Source organism: Onychostoma macrolepis, chromosome 21, assembly GCF_012432095.1.
Source record: "Onychostoma macrolepis isolate SWU-2019 chromosome 21, ASM1243209v1, whole genome shotgun sequence".
NCBI lineage: Eukaryota > Metazoa > Chordata > Actinopteri > Cypriniformes > Cyprinidae > Onychostoma > Onychostoma macrolepis.
This window is the reverse complement of record NC_081175.1, coordinates 22,247,246-22,265,485: the sequence shown is the minus strand read 5'-3', so window position 1 is coordinate 22,265,485 and position 18,240 is coordinate 22,247,246. Positions and strand designations below refer to the sequence as shown.

General features: G+C 35.3%; 2 protein-coding genes across 4 annotated transcripts; one reads left to right on the top strand and one right to left on the bottom strand.

Annotated features, from left to right (window-relative positions):
* Window positions 1-554: 554 nt before the first annotated feature.
* On the bottom strand, window positions 555-11,133 carry zgc:162472 (uncharacterized protein LOC553495 homolog). Of its 3 annotated transcripts, none has more exons than XM_058757827.1 (22): window positions 11,005-11,133; window positions 10,102-10,343; window positions 8,972-9,644; window positions 7,977-8,089; window positions 7,768-7,824; window positions 7,508-7,678; window positions 7,239-7,372; window positions 7,059-7,153; window positions 6,790-6,844; window positions 6,536-6,676; window positions 6,268-6,441; window positions 6,032-6,095; window positions 5,538-5,694; window positions 5,312-5,430; window positions 4,366-4,741; window positions 4,031-4,162; window positions 3,795-3,831; window positions 2,947-3,039; window positions 2,186-2,843; window positions 1,761-1,897; window positions 931-1,076; window positions 555-819 (listed from the first exon to the last, which is right to left on the bottom strand). In XM_058757827.1, exons 2-22 carry the CDS (start codon window positions 10,335-10,337, stop codon window positions 700-702), a joined length of 3,888 nt encoding a protein of 1,295 aa, XP_058613810.1. In that variant the 5' UTR covers window positions 10,338-10,343; window positions 11,005-11,133; the 3' UTR covers window positions 555-699. The 3 variants fall into 3 exon arrangements, with proteins under 3 accessions (XP_058613810.1, XP_058613809.1, XP_058613808.1); XM_058757826.1 differs by having other exon boundaries at window positions 5,538-5,697; window positions 6,268-6,438; XM_058757825.1 differs by having other exon boundaries at window positions 5,538-5,697; window positions 11,005-11,132.
* Window positions 11,134-11,176: 43 nt separating this feature from the next.
* Window positions 11,177-17,271, top strand: gtf3c5 (general transcription factor IIIC, polypeptide 5). Its single transcript, XM_058757829.1, has 11 exons — window positions 11,177-11,481; window positions 12,130-12,328; window positions 12,716-12,914; window positions 13,064-13,262; window positions 13,895-13,999; window positions 15,483-15,597; window positions 15,745-15,825; window positions 16,404-16,492; window positions 16,587-16,669; window positions 16,764-16,906; window positions 17,009-17,271. The coding sequence occupies exons 1-11, from the start codon at window positions 11,275-11,277 to the stop codon at window positions 17,152-17,154; spliced, it is 1,566 nt and encodes a 521-aa protein (XP_058613812.1). The 5' UTR covers window positions 11,177-11,274; the 3' UTR covers window positions 17,155-17,271.
* Window positions 17,272-18,240: the final 969 nt, after the last annotated feature.

The window sequence follows — 18,240 nt, the reverse complement described above, 5'->3', positions numbered from 1 at the left end:
TCATTTTTAGAGTATAAAGATGGGCTGGAAATGTTCTCACCATGATGTTCTGCCTGACTCTCATCTTTGGTATTCTAGGAAGGAAATGGCCTCACTATTAGTCACATATCAGCATTTATCAAGCATTTATCATGCTTAAAGACAAGATGCATGTTTTACCCCCTGAGATGTGGAGGCTGGTGTCTTGCGTTTCAATTCTCCTTTCCTTGATTTGCCCACGTCTCCCTGTTCACATTTCTTTTCCTCATCCTCTGACACAGGAACTAAAGCGTCTGTGATCAGAAGGTGAGATACTTCCCTGCTCTCACTAGCACTGAAATTAAGAGGAATGGGGGGGGGGGGGAAATCAATCAAGCACAAAAGGTAGAACATGGAAACATCTGCAAATAAGACTTAAATCCACATTCATTTGGCTAACAAATTCTCAAACAGGACAAAATATTCTGACGACATCCTTCTAATGTTTATTTAGCTCTCTCCAAGTGTTTATGGCATCAGATAACAGTTGAAAGCAAAGGTACCTTTGACCATGAGAATGCGACTCAGACGCTGCTGCAGGTGGGAGGAGCTCTGTCCGAAGGCCCGTCCCCTCATCTAAAGTGGGTGGGATTTCTGTGAGAGACAGTATAAACACCGGTTCCTCAGGCGTGGGCTCAGCAGACGTGTCTTTCATGTCTTCTGATTTACATCCAGGATGTTTCACAGTGCTGCCTTCACAAACTTCCTCAGGATTAGTTCTATTGTTCTCATCCAGCATGACCACAGTTTTCTGTCTGGACTCGTTTTCAGAAACAACTGGCGGGTGACAGCTTTGACTATCTGAATTACAGAAACATAACACATGATATTAATTATTTTGATGTCCTTAATGTAATAATTCCACCTGATGAGGTTTAGTAGTATTTCATACGAATTTAACAGATATTTTACCTCGGCTGATTCAATGCTCGATGCCCCCTCTTGTTGAGCTGCACTTTTGGATACCACAAGTTCTGTGGTAACTACAGCACCCTCTTCAGGACTTTTAGTGAAAGTGGCCGTGGAAGGCTGAGCAGCAGACGGTTTCTCATTTAATACTGCAAGAAAACAAATGCAAACATAAAAATAGATATTTGCTTTTGTTTTTAAATGATTCTGATAAATTATTAACTTATATGTTGAATAATAAATTGGATTTAATTTTAATTAAATTTTCATTTTTGTGTGAATAAAGCACATTTACACATAACATTACACAATACTCTTAAAAGATTGGATGATAACATAATAAACATTCTTATGGAAAAGTAATTTTAAAATAGAGGGAAAATATATCATTTATAGAAGGACTAACACAGATTTAAAGTTTTTTTAATTGTTATTATTATTTAAACAATCATGTAAATTGAAATAAAAAAAAACATATACAGTATATTACAATAATAAATGAATGAATGAATAAATAAAGTTTTATTCAATCAGAAAATTAGTGCATTATCAGTGCATTTTTTGCCCAATTTGATTTCATGCTTTTTTCATTATTTGAACAATGATGCAAATTGAAATTAAACAAAATTATCACAAATAGTTGTTATTAATCATATAATGTTTCATAATAAAATGGAACCTGATTTTAATTAAATTTTCAATCTTTTTTTTTTTTGTGCAAAAATCAAGCACATTTCCAAACCAACTGTTTAAAAAAAAAAAACATTGCTGTAAAATGTAAATATAAAAATGTTACAGATAGATAATAGATAAAACATAATCGTGGCCGTTACCTGCTATGGTTGATGTCGTGCTGCTTTGTGTCTGTGCGCGTCTGGATGTCTGAGTCAGGTTTGGTATTGGTTTGGGTCCACGGTACCTCCTGACAGGTTTAGAGGGCTCAACTGATGTGCTCTGAGACTCGTTCACACTGAAACAACATGCAGACATATTTTTAGGCAAATACACATAAATATCAGTCTCATATTATGGAATCTGAATTGCTTCCATTAGGAAGCATTGGTTTTAGATATTCAAGGAACCATTTTAATATGCAAATGATTCTATTTATTGTATTTATTAATGAAAAAAAATGAACTAAACAAATTTAATAAGCTAAATTACAAGAGAGGACACTGACTAACATCAGTGAAAAATTAATAAATAAATACATTTTAAAAAACTAAATTAATGGGCCACAACACAACACTTTTAATACCTTCTAGTCAGCTGTGGCTCTGATCTCGCCCGTTCTTGTTCTTTTATATTTTCCTCTGTGATTATATCATCATTCTTTCTCTTCAAAGATGAGACAGATCCATTATTTTCTTTATACACTCTTTCAGGAATGACTTTGGGACTGTCTTCTCTTCTTTCAGATGATGTATCCGGCTGTAGTACCTCAGGGTAGATGGTAGAGGAGTCTGGCAGGTGATCCACAGGAACAGAGTCTTCTTGCATTGCATTTTTATCCTGTTCTGTGGAAGATGGACACTTAGAGATCCCCAAAGAACCTGTGCCAAGTTCTGGAGAGATTTGTTGCTGTGGAGCTCGTCTAGTTCTCAAACCTTGACCAATATTGGGTTTGGGTTTGGAGAATCGACCTCTTTTGCTTGGTGGAACCTGTGTCTCATGTTGAATGGGAGCAGGATGAGCATCGGTTGTCTGTGATTTGACTGGTTCTTCTTTCTGGGTGGAGGTTTTTTCAGCAGAAGGTTCTGGAATATGAGTTTCACAGCTCAAAAGTTCAACGTCACGTTTTGTCCCTGACTCGCAGCTTACAGAAGAAGCGGACATGACGGCTGTTTCTGTGATAACTTCCTCATGGACGACCTCTTCATGTACAATGTTCGACTGTTCAACAACATCATTTCCACCTGAAAAAGATTTTGAGTAATCAATCATCTTGATTTCATTTGAAGAAAAGTGTTCATTTGGACTGAAGCAAATAAAAGGGTTGAACTATGAAGTTATTCTTACTTGTACGGGGCATTTCTGATGTCTGGATCATCTGAGCGGAGTTCCCAATGGTCAGAAGAGTCTGGGCTGCTTCATTGTTGATCTCTTTACATACTGAAAGATAGATGTATAAAAATTAACTACCAGAATTTTAAAGCTTTTGGGTAAAATATTTGCATTGCATGTAGTGGAGAGTGATATAAGCAAAGTGTAAATCACACAATATTCTTAATTGTTTGGATGATAACATAATATACATATTCTAATATATAATTATATATAATTTGTGGTAGGACCAACACAAATTTAAATGTTTTTATTATTATTATTTAAACAATCATATAAATTGTAATAAAACAAATCATATATAATACAATAATAAATTAATGAATAAATAAGTAGTTTTATTCAATCAGAAAAATAGACTTCTAATCAATGCATTTTTTTTTGCCCAATTTTATTTTATAAAAGCTTTTTTTTCATCATCTGAACATTGATGTAAATTGAAATTAAAACAAAATGATCCTAAATAAATATTTTCTGAAATCCAAACATATATTATTATTATTATTATTATTATTATAACATATTATGTACATGGAAATTTAATTGAAAAAGTAATTATTATTGTCTTTTCTTTTTTTTCTTTTTTTTTACAGAAAACTGTCATCTATCTGTGTATTTTTGCCCAATTCAATGTAGGGATATTACATTTCAGTGCATACTGGAGACCTTTTTGACTACATATGATAATTAAACACAAATGCAAAAGTTAATTCATATAATAATTCATTTGGCAGTTCTTTCAGTTCATCAGAGAATTTTTCCATGTTTGCAGGTGGTATGAAAGTTTGTGAGTTTCGTCTTACCTTCCATGTGGTCTGGGTCAAGAAACTCTATGACATCCTTCAAAACACATCAGACACAATTAGTACCATCTCATCAAACACTACAAAAACACTCCAATTCCAAAGTGAAGAAACTAAATTCAATTTCACTGCAGATAAAAAGGAAATTGTATGTGCGTTTATGATGGACACTGAAACATTACAAACGAATAAACAGAGATGTGACAAGAGATAGAGATGATGTTGGTGAGACTTACAACAAGCAGGTCCAACTGGTGTTCACAAGGGACAGGACCAGCAGGCACCATGGCCTGATCATATGACAACTCGGGGCACAAAGCATTCTGGGATGTGCCCAGGATATCAGGCACATTCACAGATATGTCCAACTGGCAGACAATGGGAATTAATGACAATAGAGGGAAGGACAATGAAAGGTAGGAAGGTTGTGTGTTTATGATATGACATGCAGAAATTAATATGAACAAAATGGCAAAACAAAAATAAACTCACTTTTTGAAAACCATAACAATTTCTGGAAAAAAAAAAAAACAAGCACACTGATGGCAATAATGATAATACATAAACATACCTCTTCCATGGTTTCTACCACCTCTGAATCAACAGGCGGTAGAGGACGTAGACTCATTGGCACAAACGCCTGGTTTTCCTCTTCAGGATTTGAAGGAAAGTCTTCCTGGCTCAGGACAGATTCTTCTACTTCCTCTTCCTCATCACCATCTTCAGTTCCAGAGGCCAGTAAGGTCACCAGTCTAGATTTCCCCCTCCTAGGCATGCCCTGCTTCAATCTGGGACCTGGTTTTAATTTAGCTCTCCGGCCAGGTGCCTTAATGTCCTGATCATGAACTTTGGAAGACACAGGAAGATCAGAGAGCTCTTCCTCATCTTCCTCTTCATCTGCTGCTGCCTGTATTACATGCTGAGAGAGCTTAGGGATCCTTCCTGACCTAAATAAAAGAGAAATAATAATTAGCATGACAACCAAAACTGAAAACAAGACCATAGAATAATGCCAAAAAACATAATGATCATCAAAAATAAAATAAATTGATTCAAACATCAATCATACTTATTTATCACAAGATTCTGGATCTATTCACAATTACATCTGCATTACATGTAAAAATATTTAAAATAATTTACAGCAATAGAAATAAAGCTGCAACAAAATAAATTATAGACATGAAATGAAAAACTTAAATGAAATGAGAAATTCTGCATAGGCAACTAACTGAAATCAGTAGAGTTGAAGTTAAAGTACTAAAATTACTAAAACTAATCTGAAATAAAATATAAAGCTAAATAGCATTGTTTAAAAAAAAATGACAAAAGCACATAAAATTACTAAAACTAAAACAAACATTAAATAAAAATAAACCCAAAAAATAAAAGCCAAAAAAAAAAACCTCCAAATATCAATATATACTGTAATAGTATATAAATAATATTTAAAAATGCACAGTTGCATTGAGATACTTAAAAGGTTATTAAAATGATCTAAAGGTTCTCACACTTACCTGGTTGGTTTATTGAATATCTGTTCTTGAACAGCACTCAGATCAGGTTCTTCCTCTAAATCTTCCAATTCAAGGAGAACTGCAGACTGCTTCTTCTCTTTTATAGAGGCTGAAGGCACCTAAAAAAGAGCAAATTATACAATTTGTTAGACAAAACAGGCAGATAAAAATGATTTTATACAGTAATACACACAAAACTATCACATCCAACAGCTGAAAACGTCACCTTTAACTTATCCATTTTACTCTCCTCCCCGGCTGAGGTCCCGTTCTCTTTGCCTTTGGGCACAGGGCACCTGTTCCCCCATCTGCGGCTGAGGTCTGGGATCGGTCTCTGGGGTCGACCTTTGAGCTGAGCCGGTTTAATAGCAGGACTCGTGTATCTACTAGAGAAGTTTCATTTTCATCCCACAAATCGTCTTATAACATTATAAATTATAACTGCACTAGTAGTGCAGAAATTACATTACAGTTCAAAAGTTTGGGTTCAGTAAGAGTTTTTTGTTTTTTAATTAATTAATACTTTTATTGAGCAAATAGAAAATATTTTAAATAAATGCTGTTCTTTTGAACTTTTTTATTCATCAAAGAATCATGGTAAAAAAAAAAATCTAACCGACCCCAAACGTCTGAATTGTAGTGTACATGTAAATGCACCTTTAAAATGAATAATGTGAGATATCTGTAACTTTTCAATAATATATTTGGGTTAATTCTTACCTGTCATCTTGTGACTGGCCATCAGAAGTAGGATTTTCACAGTCCTCAGGTTCATCTATTTCAGCTACAAAACATGAAAACAATTAAAAAGTGAATTAAATGATAATAAAAATAATAATAAAATTACAATAAAAACACAGTAAAGTTTCATTAGGCATAGGCGGTGATTTCCAATTCATCCGGACTTTTACAAGACAATGAAAATGATTTTTTCTGTTCAATTGTTCCTTGCATACCCTCTCCATTTGTCTTCTTAATTCTCCTGTCTGGAGTATTCGTCCATTTTCCTCTGCGTTTCTTTGGAGTGGTATCACTTCCTCCATCATTTGAGAGGTCCTCATTCTCCTTTTCTCCAGCCACCACATCACTGTCCGAATCCGATGAAGAGTCCATTTCCTTTCTTTTAGCTGCTGCATCAGAAAACAGTGCAATTGTGCATGAGAACTTGTCCAAAAAACTGTGAATCATAAACAGATGGACAGACCTGATGTAAAAGAAACTGACCTCTCACTTTCCTTTGGACTCTCCTCTGTGCTTTAGCCAACTTGACAAGCTCTTTGTTTTTGTTTTTCTTATTTTGCTCATTTTTTAGGATCTGCTCCATTAATTGTTTGAAGAAATCTAGATCCAAACGCCGCTTCTCCTCTGAAAATGCACTTGAGTTTACTTCATTTTCAACCAAATGTCTTAAAACATAATTTAATAAGAAACCAATTTCATTTTTAAAAGTTAGTTTAAAGAAGTAGAAGGTCACTTACTGAAAGCTTTATCTATTCTCCATGAGTTATTTCTCTCTTCTTTCTTGAACTTGTTCTGGAGGAATAGGAGAACAGCAAAGAAGATGGTATTAAGGTGAGCTTGTATTTTACACCACCAAATCAGCATATTTGAATGATTTCTGAAGGATGTGACACTGAAGACAGGAGTAATGATGCTAAAAATTCAGCTTTGCATCACAGGAATAAATTTCATTCTAACATATTAAAATAGAAAACAGTTATCACAAACACAAATATATTGTGACCACCTTAATCTCTATTCGAGCTCGGTGTGGAAACAGCTGACCAATCATGGAGAAGTCTGTCCCCACCATGCTGATGGCCAAGTAAAACATTTCAGTCTCTGGAATAGTCAAAGAAAGGATCCTATATAAATGAAATGTACAACACACTTTGGATTAAGAGGTGCATTTTGACTGACTTCTGACCTCCACTGGACCAGGGTTTGGTGTAGGTGCCCTTCCTAAAGCTGGAGTAGGTGGTGGTAGAGCCACGTTCAAATATAGGATCTCTGTCTTCTGCCGGATTGGGTCCTTTTGCCCTTGACACCTGAACTGTTAAACTACACACACACAAACACACAACAAAATAAAAAGCTGTTTAACATAGGAAGTTCACCTTCAATTCTAATAAAATGAATTCTCTAGGTTCTGGACTTCATTTCTCAGCAGCTCAGGGAGAAAAAAGCGTCACTGACCTCTCCTCGTCTATAATCAGAGAGCCATCCTCCGCCACCTTCACCCTGGGCACTAGAAGAGGCTCTTCCTCCTCCAGCTGGGTTTCTTCCATTCTTTCCTCATCTTCTTCATTACCAACATCTTCTACAACTGTCTCCTGAACTGATGGAGGAGCTGGAGTCTTAGAAGACCTGAAGAGAAAATCATAATTCTAAATCATAAACGAGAAAACAAAATCTTTTAGTGGCAACAAGGTGGTAGACAGAGTGATCAGGCTTACGTTGGTGTAGGAGAGTCATCTAATACCGTCTCTTTCTGCTCCTCTTCTGTGAAAGACCTGTACAGAAAAACAAGACAGGGTTTGATATAATTCAATGCATAGGAAACTATAAGAGGTTTGTCGTAATTGCTGCACAGCATCGCAAATCCAATAACAGCATTTCCATTGACATGCACTTCTAAAACACACAGAGGAAGAACGGCACATACTTCATTGGGTTGGAAACAGGCAGGTAATAGATCAGCTCTCTCATGGTCATTTTGGTGTGGTCTTTGGGTGCCTTGAATTCTTTGATTCCCAACTTGGGTTTCTTCTTGTCTTCCTAAATGTATGCATTAATGGAGAGGTCAGGGTTTCATATTAAAAGCACAGAAATAATTCCCTTATAAATTCCCCATAAAGTGTCCTAACATATGCCTCAAACAGCACTTATTAAACTGTGATTAAATGAAAATCCTATTTAACCTGGGACTAAACTTTATCTATACCAAGAATATTAAATGAGTGGGATTTTATACAATTTAAAAAATATACACTACTGCTATTTTTTTTTTTTTTTACATTTTGAAAGAAATAATACTATTATTTAGCATTAAATTGCTCAAAGGTGACAGTAGAGAATTTTATAATGTTACTAAAAATTATTTTTCAAATAAATGCTGCTCTGTTGAATTTTCTATTTTTTTTAATTCTGAAAAAAAATCTATCATGGCTTCCACAAAAAATATAAAGTAACTGATTTTAACTGATAATTATAAGAGGATCATGTCACATTGAAGACTAAAGTAATGGCTGCTGAAAATTCAGCTTTATAATCACAGGAATAAATTACATTTTAAAATATATATTAAACAAAAAAAGGTTATTTTAAATTGTAATAATATTTCACAATATTACTGTTTTGCTGTATTTGTGATTAAATAAATGCAACCTTGGTGAACAAAAGAGACTTTGGTCCGCTATTTAAAAAACATTACTTACTACATCTTACTGACCCCACACTTAACATGCCTTGATTATTTTTGAGTAGGATTTTATTGTTTATTCTTTAGCCAGATTTTAGTTTTTGGTTTAAATATTTGGAACTAGCTGCCAATGTTTGGAGCAAAATACAGCTTTTCTGATATAAAAAAAAATAATAATTAGAGCACAAAATACTGAGATACAAATCCAGACAGCAAACTAATATAAAACACATACATACCTTTTGTTTGTTCATTTCTTTTTTAAGAAGCTCCCGAAGTTTCCGTGCCTGAGCTAACCTGACCATGTCTGCTGGGTCGTTCAGTGATTTCAAGGAGTTGAGAATCTTCGATGGCGTCTTAAGTTTATTAAGTCTTTCTCTTAACAGATCCATTTGGCTCTGGCTGGGAGAATCACTCTCCTGTTGTACAACCACGTCTTCCACAGCAGAAAGAGCCGGAGGGTTTTCACTGACCAAAACGGTATCAGGTTGAGAAGTTATAAGTGGATGTTGGGACTCCCCTTGCTGAATGGTCAATGGCACAAGTGTGTCCTCCAATCCCCCATCCTTTTGCATCTCTTGGTCATTCTGCTGAGGGGCTGCAGGGATGGGCAGAACTTTGGCCTGTCTGCCTCCTCCAGAAGGTCTCCGTCTTACAGGAAGCCTGGGGTTATGGACAGGCGCAGGTATCTGAAGGGAAGACTCTTCAGTGGGGGTTGAGGTTTCAGGTTGACTGGGTGTTACTGGTTTTACAGGGGACTTGGATGGGGATTTAGGAGTCCTAGAAGAGGCTGGAGAGGCTCGTGGTTTGGCCAGGTTGGGCAGAGCTGTGAAGCGTTTCCTCCTCTGAGGGCCAGAAGTCTCAGAGGTGCTTGTTGAATCCTGGGCATCAGAACTTTTAGATGCTGCATCCCTGTTGTGAAGCAAAGAATCAGTGATATAAAGTAACATTTCACCTAACAAAAAGAACATTTTGAGGAACAGACCAAAATTTAAGAGTAGTTTACATTAAACATCATGCAGCTTTAGCTACGATGAGACATGCTATAATTTGCTAAACAAAAATTCATTTTCTGTAATGAGTAATTATTAGACGTACATTTTTCATGACCTAATATTAATTGACAATATGATGACATAGCCTATTTACAAAAATGAACACTGAAGAACCAATTTAAAAAGTCATCAAAAAAGTAAAAAATACAATCTTTTAAAATCTGCTTTACAGAATTTGCATTTGTTTAATAATTTAAGAACTTGGCATCAACATTTTCTTGCTTACTGAAAATGCTTTGAAACAACCATGATTCTAAATAATAAATATACAGAATTGCTCTTTAATTAAATGTAATTGAAGGTGTCAGACTCACTCTCCATGTTTAGTGGCCTCCAACTGGTCACTAGGGCAGCTGCTCTGAGAAGCTTCCTCGTTGATCCTCTCCAAAGCTGCTATAGGTAACTTATCAACCGTGACCTCTGACCCCTCAGATGGAGTGAAGTCAGCAGAAGCCTGAACATTATCTACAGATGCATCTCGAGAGGCTGTCTGAGCGCGGCCTATGGGCTTTACATTGGGCCGAACACTAATTCTCGATCTGCGTATCATGTTTCTCTGAGGGAAAAGCATAGAGGATAAATATATAGGCTATATACATACATTTAGAGGAAAAAGCAGGCATGCATGCATATATATATATATATATATATATATATATATATATTCTTTACAATAACAGACTTCAATTAAAAGGTTAGCTCAGTTCAGTTCATTATAAGTAGACTGTCATGCAAGCTAAAAGTCTTTCCACAGGTCTTAAATTAATTTTGACAGTTGAAGGTGGTCTTAGTCTTAGTCCCAAATCAGATTTATTGTAATCGACTATATATATATATATATATATGTGTATGTGTGTGTGTGTGTGTTTCTTAAATTAACAATAACAAAACAGAAACATGTGACAATTACATTGACGTTTACACCATTTCTGTTTAACTCTTGCAAAACCATTTACGAGCGAATTTTACATCGAATTTTCATTTCTCACTTCAAAGCACAAATATTTAGTTTACAGCTACTCGCAACAAATTGCTCTTACAAAAAAATATTTCGATTTTCTACACATTTTTTAAATGTTTTTTTTCTTCGACTGTCCATTGAGAGGGTCCTGTCCAACAATGTCCATTAACCTCGTATGCTGGACGGTTTATTAGAGCAACGTTGCTTTTTACAAAACCACAATGAGTATAAAGCTGTGGCAATATCATAAACTTACTTTATTTGGTATCCCAGGGTGATTTTATGGTAAAATCTTCAGCGGCTCACGTCCTCCATGCTTGCTGTATGCTACTGGACATGCGCACTGTGTGAGGTGTGAGGCCCGGAACGAACGTTTCTTCTCCTGACTTAGAGTTCCACCCGGGTGCTTTTAACAAGCGTACACGTTCCTGTGCATGCTGTTTACCAAGGCACTCTGCCATAGAAATACACAATTCAAAAGATGTTTTTTCCTTATGCATAGGCGTAGAACAACAATCGTTTAAATATGGATCCGCTGATCACAAGCAATCCGGCTTCGTCAAGCACAGATGTGAGAAACAAAGGAGAAAGCCAGGATACAGCTGTTGTGTCAGGCAATACAGCAACACTGGCCCTGTCTGACACTAGTCTAGTGTGTGTTGAATACCCAGCAGTCGTCAACAATGTGGATAAAATGCTACAAAGCATTGGAGGCGAAGAGGGAGTCTCAAAGGTGATCACATTTTGCTTTAAATTAAATAGATACACGGTTAAGACTGTTGTTGTCATGTACAATGTTGATTTGTAGATGAGCTCAGTCAAATATTTGTTTGTCAGATTATTGTACATTTAGCATTTTTAATTTACAATTCTCTCTCTCTAATAATAACAATAAATATATGAGATGTATTTACAGTAATATTGTGAAATATCATTGCAATTTAAAATAGCTGTTTTCTATTTGAATATATTTTAACCTGTCATTTGCTCCTGTAATGGTAAAGTTCAGAGACTTCAGTGTCACATGATCCTTCACAAATGATTATAATATGCTGATTTGCTGCTCAAGACAAATTTCTTATTATTATCAATGCTGAGAAAAAGTTGTATAGTTTTTGTGGAAACCCTTTTTTTGTCAATCTTTGATGAATAGAAAGTTCACAAGAACAGCATTTATTTGAGATATGAATATTTTCTATATGAATGTCTGTTAAGAATGTCTTTAATCTCAATTTTGATCAATTTAATGCTTCCTGGCTGAATAAAAATAGTTTCTTTAAAAGAAAATCTCACTGACCTTAAACTTTTGAACATAAATCTAAATGCATATGTATACATGTGTAATATGTGTGATTTTTAACCTGAGATTTTTTCCAAACAGACCTATGCAGATTCTTCTAAAAGACTTGAACTCCGTTTTCGGCCGAAGGATCCGTTCTGCCATCCTGCTTATGGGAACCGCTACTCCTCCACCAACCTGCTGCTCAGAGTGCGCCGCAGAACCCGCAAAGGAAACAGTGCAGAAACCCAAATCAGCATGGAGATAGTGGGACTGATTGGGACCACGTATAAATTTCAAGGTATAGATGTCTAAGTTCACCTACTAGTATTTTTTTAAAATAATTTTAAGAATTGCATTACTATTTTTACATTTTGGTGTAGGACTGAAAACCATTTTCACTCAGAAATTCTTGGTAAATTTCACAAATAATTACAAAGAAGCAGGAAGTAACACAATGAATTAAACATGAAATAGTATTTTTATTTATTATTATTATTATTGCAAAACATTCTTTAATAATCTTTAGTTAAAAGAATCATTTTTACAGGGTACCACAATAGAAAAATAGGTCTTAAATGGATAATTTTGTAAAGAAAGTCATTCATGTTTGGAATTACACAAGGGTTTAAATTTATTGGTGGGATGTCTCTTTAATAATCACACATTCTCACCTTTAATTCTTCAGGAATGGCTGACTTCCAGTACCTAGCGACTCACAACGATCCAGATGGAAACCAGATGTCTTTGTACGACAAGATAATTTTGCGCAAACCCGAAAAGAAAGAATTCTACGACGATCCCGTGCCTCTTTTCCTTCCTCCTCCTATTTTCTCTCGTCTGGACTCAGCTGTGGATTATTACTACCGTCCAGATGTATTGCACAGGTAAGCTGGAGAAAGTACTGAATTCTCACATGAGTTGACTGGCTGCCATCCCAAATGATTTAGAAAGACCTGCTGTTCTCAGTTCAGACATATGTGTGTTTTGGTGGTTTGGATTTGTTGATTACATTTGTTGGCTTCCCAATAAACAGCAGGGAGACTGCAATGCAGTCTGTTCTCCTGAAAGATCATCTCATCGCCCCGAATCGAGCTCGCCGGCCAAACAATGCCATTTTTGTCAACTTTGATGACAAGACCATACCATCAGAACCTCTAGAAGCAGCAGTGACCAGCTGGAAGAAGGTCTGTGTCCATCATAATGATGCAAAGGCGGAGCAGCAACTCAGACAGGTTAGTTAAATGGATATACATGTTTTCCGTTTTAAATAAAAACTGTTCTTTTGAACTTTCTATTTCATATTCCACCAAAATAGTAAGCAGCACGACTGTTTTCAACATTGATAGTGATAAGAAATGTTTCTTGAGCATCAAATCAGCATGTTAGAATGATGACACTGTAAACTAGCATAAAGGCTGCTGAAAACTCAGCCTTGCATCACGTGAATAAATAATATTTTAGAAAATATTTTTTTAAATGGTTATGTTAAATTGCAATAATATTTCACAATATTTACATATACAAATATATGCAGCCTTAGTGAGCTTAAGAGATCTCTTTCTAAATGATTAAAAAATCCAACAAACTTTTGAACAGTCATCTATATATGTAGTTTAAGAGTGCAGGCAGACCTGTTTACATAATTCTCAATGCTTCATGGTAGTGGGCTGTAGATGAAAGGATAAAAACTATAAGTTGTGTATAAAAAAAAAGAAGAAAAAAAACTGTCAAAATCAGCTTGAGCAACTATTGGACAAACATGGTGTTATGTTATGGGAAAATGTCTTTATCTTATCCTAATCCCACCTGTTTTCCAAAGCGATTTCATTTGGAAATGCTGATTAATTTGATTTCACCTCCGCAGCTTTTCGAGGAAAGGCCCGTATGGTCTCGCAATGCAGTCAAGGCCAACATTAACATTCACCCTGAGAAAATGAAGCACCTCCTCCCGTATGTGGCGTACTACATGGTGAGTCGATTATAAGTTTAATAGACTTAAATATGATATCTCCTATTTTATTGCATAATGTACAAACACTCGTTATGATTGCTAGTATGGCCTGTTGTAGCAACATTGGTTCAACCAAAGGTGTGAGATTAGGGTGGACTAACTGTTTATCTGGACTGAAGGTCAAGGTTTGGGTGGTAAATATAGGCTGGTTAACTCCTGCTGGTAGAGGGGTTTTATTTTGCCAAAATGTGTCTGACTCCATTGATGGCCATTCAGAAGTTACCATAAAATCTTCACAAAGTAGTTTATTTGGTTAGTGACCTAAATTTCTATTTCTAGATTTTTACGGTGGCCGAGAGAGCTCAAAGCGCTGCAACTTAAGAAAACGCATGCAAATAGAAAAAATTAATCGGTTTGACAGCACATGTGCTGCAAATACACAAAACACAAGTATTTGGTTGTGTTGTGAGTATTTGCAGCGCGTTTCTGTTTTTGCTTGTGTTGTGAATATCTGCAGCACATGTGCTGTCAAAATGATGAAGATGTTTTCTTAATTTGCAGGTGGTTTTTTTTTTCTTTTCTTTCATTTGCAGCACATTGATCTCTCTTGGCCATCATAGATTTTACATGTGTATATATAAATACAATATAATATAGATACTGCATATCCCATGTGCATCAATTTAAATGTCCTAATTTTATGTCCTTTGAGGTCATAGATGGTCACAAAAATATTATATCATTAATATTTTCTTCCCGATTTCTCTGATGTGGATTTTTTTTACCATCATCACTCCTGATCATGACTACCAAAATCTGATTAATTTTCAGGATTTTAACCCTTTAAATGACAGATTGTTTACATAATGCTACTGTTGTTTTTTATGATTTTTTTTATTGTCCATATACTAAATTCTAAGCAATACTTAAAAAAAAGAATTTAGACCGATTAATAACAAAAAAAGAAAAAAAACTACCATACACATACAAATCATACTCCGATATGCACAACAATATACCCACACAACTATAATTACATCATTTCAATTCAATTGGCCTTTTTCTCAGCAGAAGCAGAAAAACGGAAAGAACACGTATTTGCTCCACAGGAAAATCCTGAGGTGAATAATTGTAAAAAGTAAAATAAAATAAATAAAAATGTTGAAGCCTTGTCAATAGAATTAAAGTCTATTGACAAAGAATGCGTGATTTTATGGCTAAATGGCACTGGGATTAAATATTACAGTTTGATTGTGTTTCAATGGGGACATTTTTGTCTTTTAGGTCCAGAGTTAATTATTTTTTCTACCTAGTGTAAAATAGATTTATGAAAGGAAATAAGGGTGAAAAATTAAAATTCCCCAAAAATTAAAATTGTCTGCTGGTTGTATTAACAGAAAAAAAAAAAATCACAAAAACAGCAATGAAAAGACAACAATGTCCATAAGGACGCACAAGGGATATCTCACAGTTTTACATGAAAATATATTTTTATTTGTAGTTAACAGGGCCATGGAGGAGTTTGTGGGTCAAGTTTGGATACGATCCTCGGAAAACTGCTGAAGCAAAAATCTACCAGGTTCTAGACTTCAGGATCCGCTATGGAATGAAACATGGTGAGCGATCAACAAAAACATGTTCATAACAACCCCAAATGTGATTCATTCCCAGAATGCTATGAAGAACTGTCCATAAGTGCACAGAATCGGATGTGAGTTTAAATGACAATACAACTAATTCCAGTGATTTTTCTGTCTTGCTAGGATTTGGTGTCAATGACATGCCAGTGAAACCCAAGAGAAGTGCTTATCATTACAGCCACCCAACCACTATCAACAGGGCAGGTACACAGATACAAATGTTCTGGCACACGAAGTTCCCTTAAAGTGTTAATTATATCTTTTTTATTTAGTTTTTCACGTTTGCCACTCACTCTCTGACCTTTAGAATCCAATAGGACTTTGCTTTTGAAATTCACCATTCAAAGGTTTGGGGTCAGTACGATGTTAAAAACTGTTTTTGAAGGACACTCACAAAGCCTGCATTTATTTAATCAAAAATACAGAAAAAAGCAGTAATAATGTGAAATATTATTCCAATATTTAAAACAAGTGTTTTCTGTTTTAATATATTTAAATATGTTATTCCTGTGATGGCAAAGCTGAATTTCCAGCAGCAATTCCTCCAGTCTTCAGTGTCACATGATCTTTCAGTAATCATTCTAATATGCAGATTTGCTGCTTAAGAAACATTTCTTACTATTATAAATGTCCTTATTGTCACTTTTGATCAATTTAATGCATCCTTGCTGATTAGAAGAATTAATTTCTTAAAAGCTATCCCCAAACTGTTGAATGCTTGTATAATAAATTAAACTATTTAATTGAAAAATCAAAAAGATGTTCATGGTTGACTTCTTTAGTTCCTCAGCCTGCTAGTGTGACTGATATCACCCAGGAAAGCGCTTCATCTTCAGGACCCAAACCTGCCACTGCCAAGTACTTACTAAAGGTATTCAAGTGTTTTATCACAGTGGATTTTGCCTTGAGCAACAGCTAATGTCTCGGAAGAGTTTTAAACCAATTTTGTGGAATGTTCTCTCCAGGACTCGGTCTACATCTTCCGGGAGGGAATGCTTCCTCCATACCGCCAGATGTTCTACCAGTTGTGTGATCTGGATGTAGAAAAGTAAAAACTTGTCTCGTCATATTCATTCATTCACTACATGACCCATCATCCTACTCCTCCTGACTTTGCAGCACTTCTTTTCCCCTCTTTTTAGAATAAAGAATATCATTCATAAGAATGATGGGAAAGAGGAAGTGTGTGATGAGAGAGATGGCTGGTGTGTTCCTCATACAGCCGACGAGCTCAGGAATATCATCTCTGGAATGATCCAACAACACGTCCGAGCCAACCGGCCAGGTAAAACACAATATATAATGCATCGTTATTTATTAAATATAATAATAGCAAATTTTGCATTTGTTTGTTGTTTTTTATATTGTGACATTTTTATTGTCACAGCTTCATCCACCCAAAAACCTGTAAGAACTAGATCCCAAACTGTTGACAGCGGAGAGGAAGATGATGAAGATGAAGATGATGAAGAGTACAAGCCCTCTGATGGGAGCGACAATGAAATGGAAACTGAGATCGCAGATTACATGTAATTCCCCTTTAGTTTTATCTATGGTACTTATAAAGGATTTGTGTAAATGCAACTTTGTATACTGATAGAAATTAGTTTTTCCTGTTTGGATAATAAATATATATATTTTTTAAATGAACTGAATGTGAGTAAATTCTTCAAAAAAGAATTTGACATACAGTAATAAGAGAGAAGTTATGACTTAAGTGTTTTTATATATATATATATATGCAGGTGCTGGTCATATAATTAGAATATCATCAAAAAGTTTATTTATTTCAGTTATAATCATCAAAATTAAAAGAAATAAACATTTGAAATATATCAGTCTGTGTGTAATGAATGAATATAATATATAAGTTTCACTTTTTGAATGGAATTAGTGAAATAAATCAACTTTTTGATGATATTCTAATTATATGACCAGCACCTGTATGTATGTGTGTGTGTGTGTATATAGTGCTGTGAAAAGGTTTTTGCCCCATCTAATTTTTTTGCATATTTGTCACACACAAAAGATTCAGATCATCAAACAAATTATAATATTATACATAAACAAAGATAACCCGAGTAAATACAAAATGCAGTTTTGAAATATTGATTTCATTTATTAAGGGAAAAAAGCTATCCAAAGCTGCCTGGCCCTACGTGAAAAAGTAATTGCCCCCTAAATCTAATAACTGGCAATGAGTCTTTCACATCGCTGTGGAGGAATTTTGGCCCACTCTTCTTTGCAGAATTGTTTTAATTCAGCCACATTGGAGGGTTTTCGCGCATGAATGGACTGTTTAAGTTCATGGTTCCATCAATTATGGCAAGTCATCCAGGTCCTGAAGCTGCCCCAGACCATCAAACTACCACCACCATGTTTAACTGTTGGTATGATGTTATTTTTATGAAATGCTGTGTTGGTTTTACACCAGATGTAACAGGACACACACCTTCCAAAAAGTTAAACTTTTGTCTCATCAGTCCACAAAATATTTGCCCAAAAGTCTTGGGGATAATCAAGATATTTTTTGGCAAATGTGAGACGTGCCTTTGTGTTCTTTTTGGTCAGCAGTGGCTTTTGCCTTGGAACTCTCCCATGGATGCCATTTTTGCCCAG

Coding starts and splice junctions, on each gene's coding strand:
- zgc:162472 (XM_058757825.1), bottom strand. CDS start 10,337: ATGATACGCAGATCGAGAATTAGTGTTCGGCCCAATGTAAAGCCCATA. Junction 5,431..5,537: donor GTAAAATGGATAAGTTAAAG/GTGACGTTTTCA, acceptor GCTCTTTTTTAG/GTGCCTTCAGCCTCTATAAA. Junction 820..930: donor CGAGCATTGAATCAGCCGAG/GTAAAATATCTG, acceptor TCTGTAATTCAG/ATAGTCAAAGCTGTCACCCG.
- gtf3c5 (XM_058757829.1), top strand. CDS start 11,275: ATGGATCCGCTGATCACAAGCAATCCGGCTTCGTCAAGCACAGATGTG. Junction 14,000..15,482: donor CGTATGTGGCGTACTACATG/GTGAGTCGATTA, acceptor TTTTATTTGTAG/TTAACAGGGCCATGGAGGAG. Junction 16,493..16,586: donor CTGCCAAGTACTTACTAAAG/GTATTCAAGTGT, acceptor TGTTCTCTCCAG/GACTCGGTCTACATCTTCCG.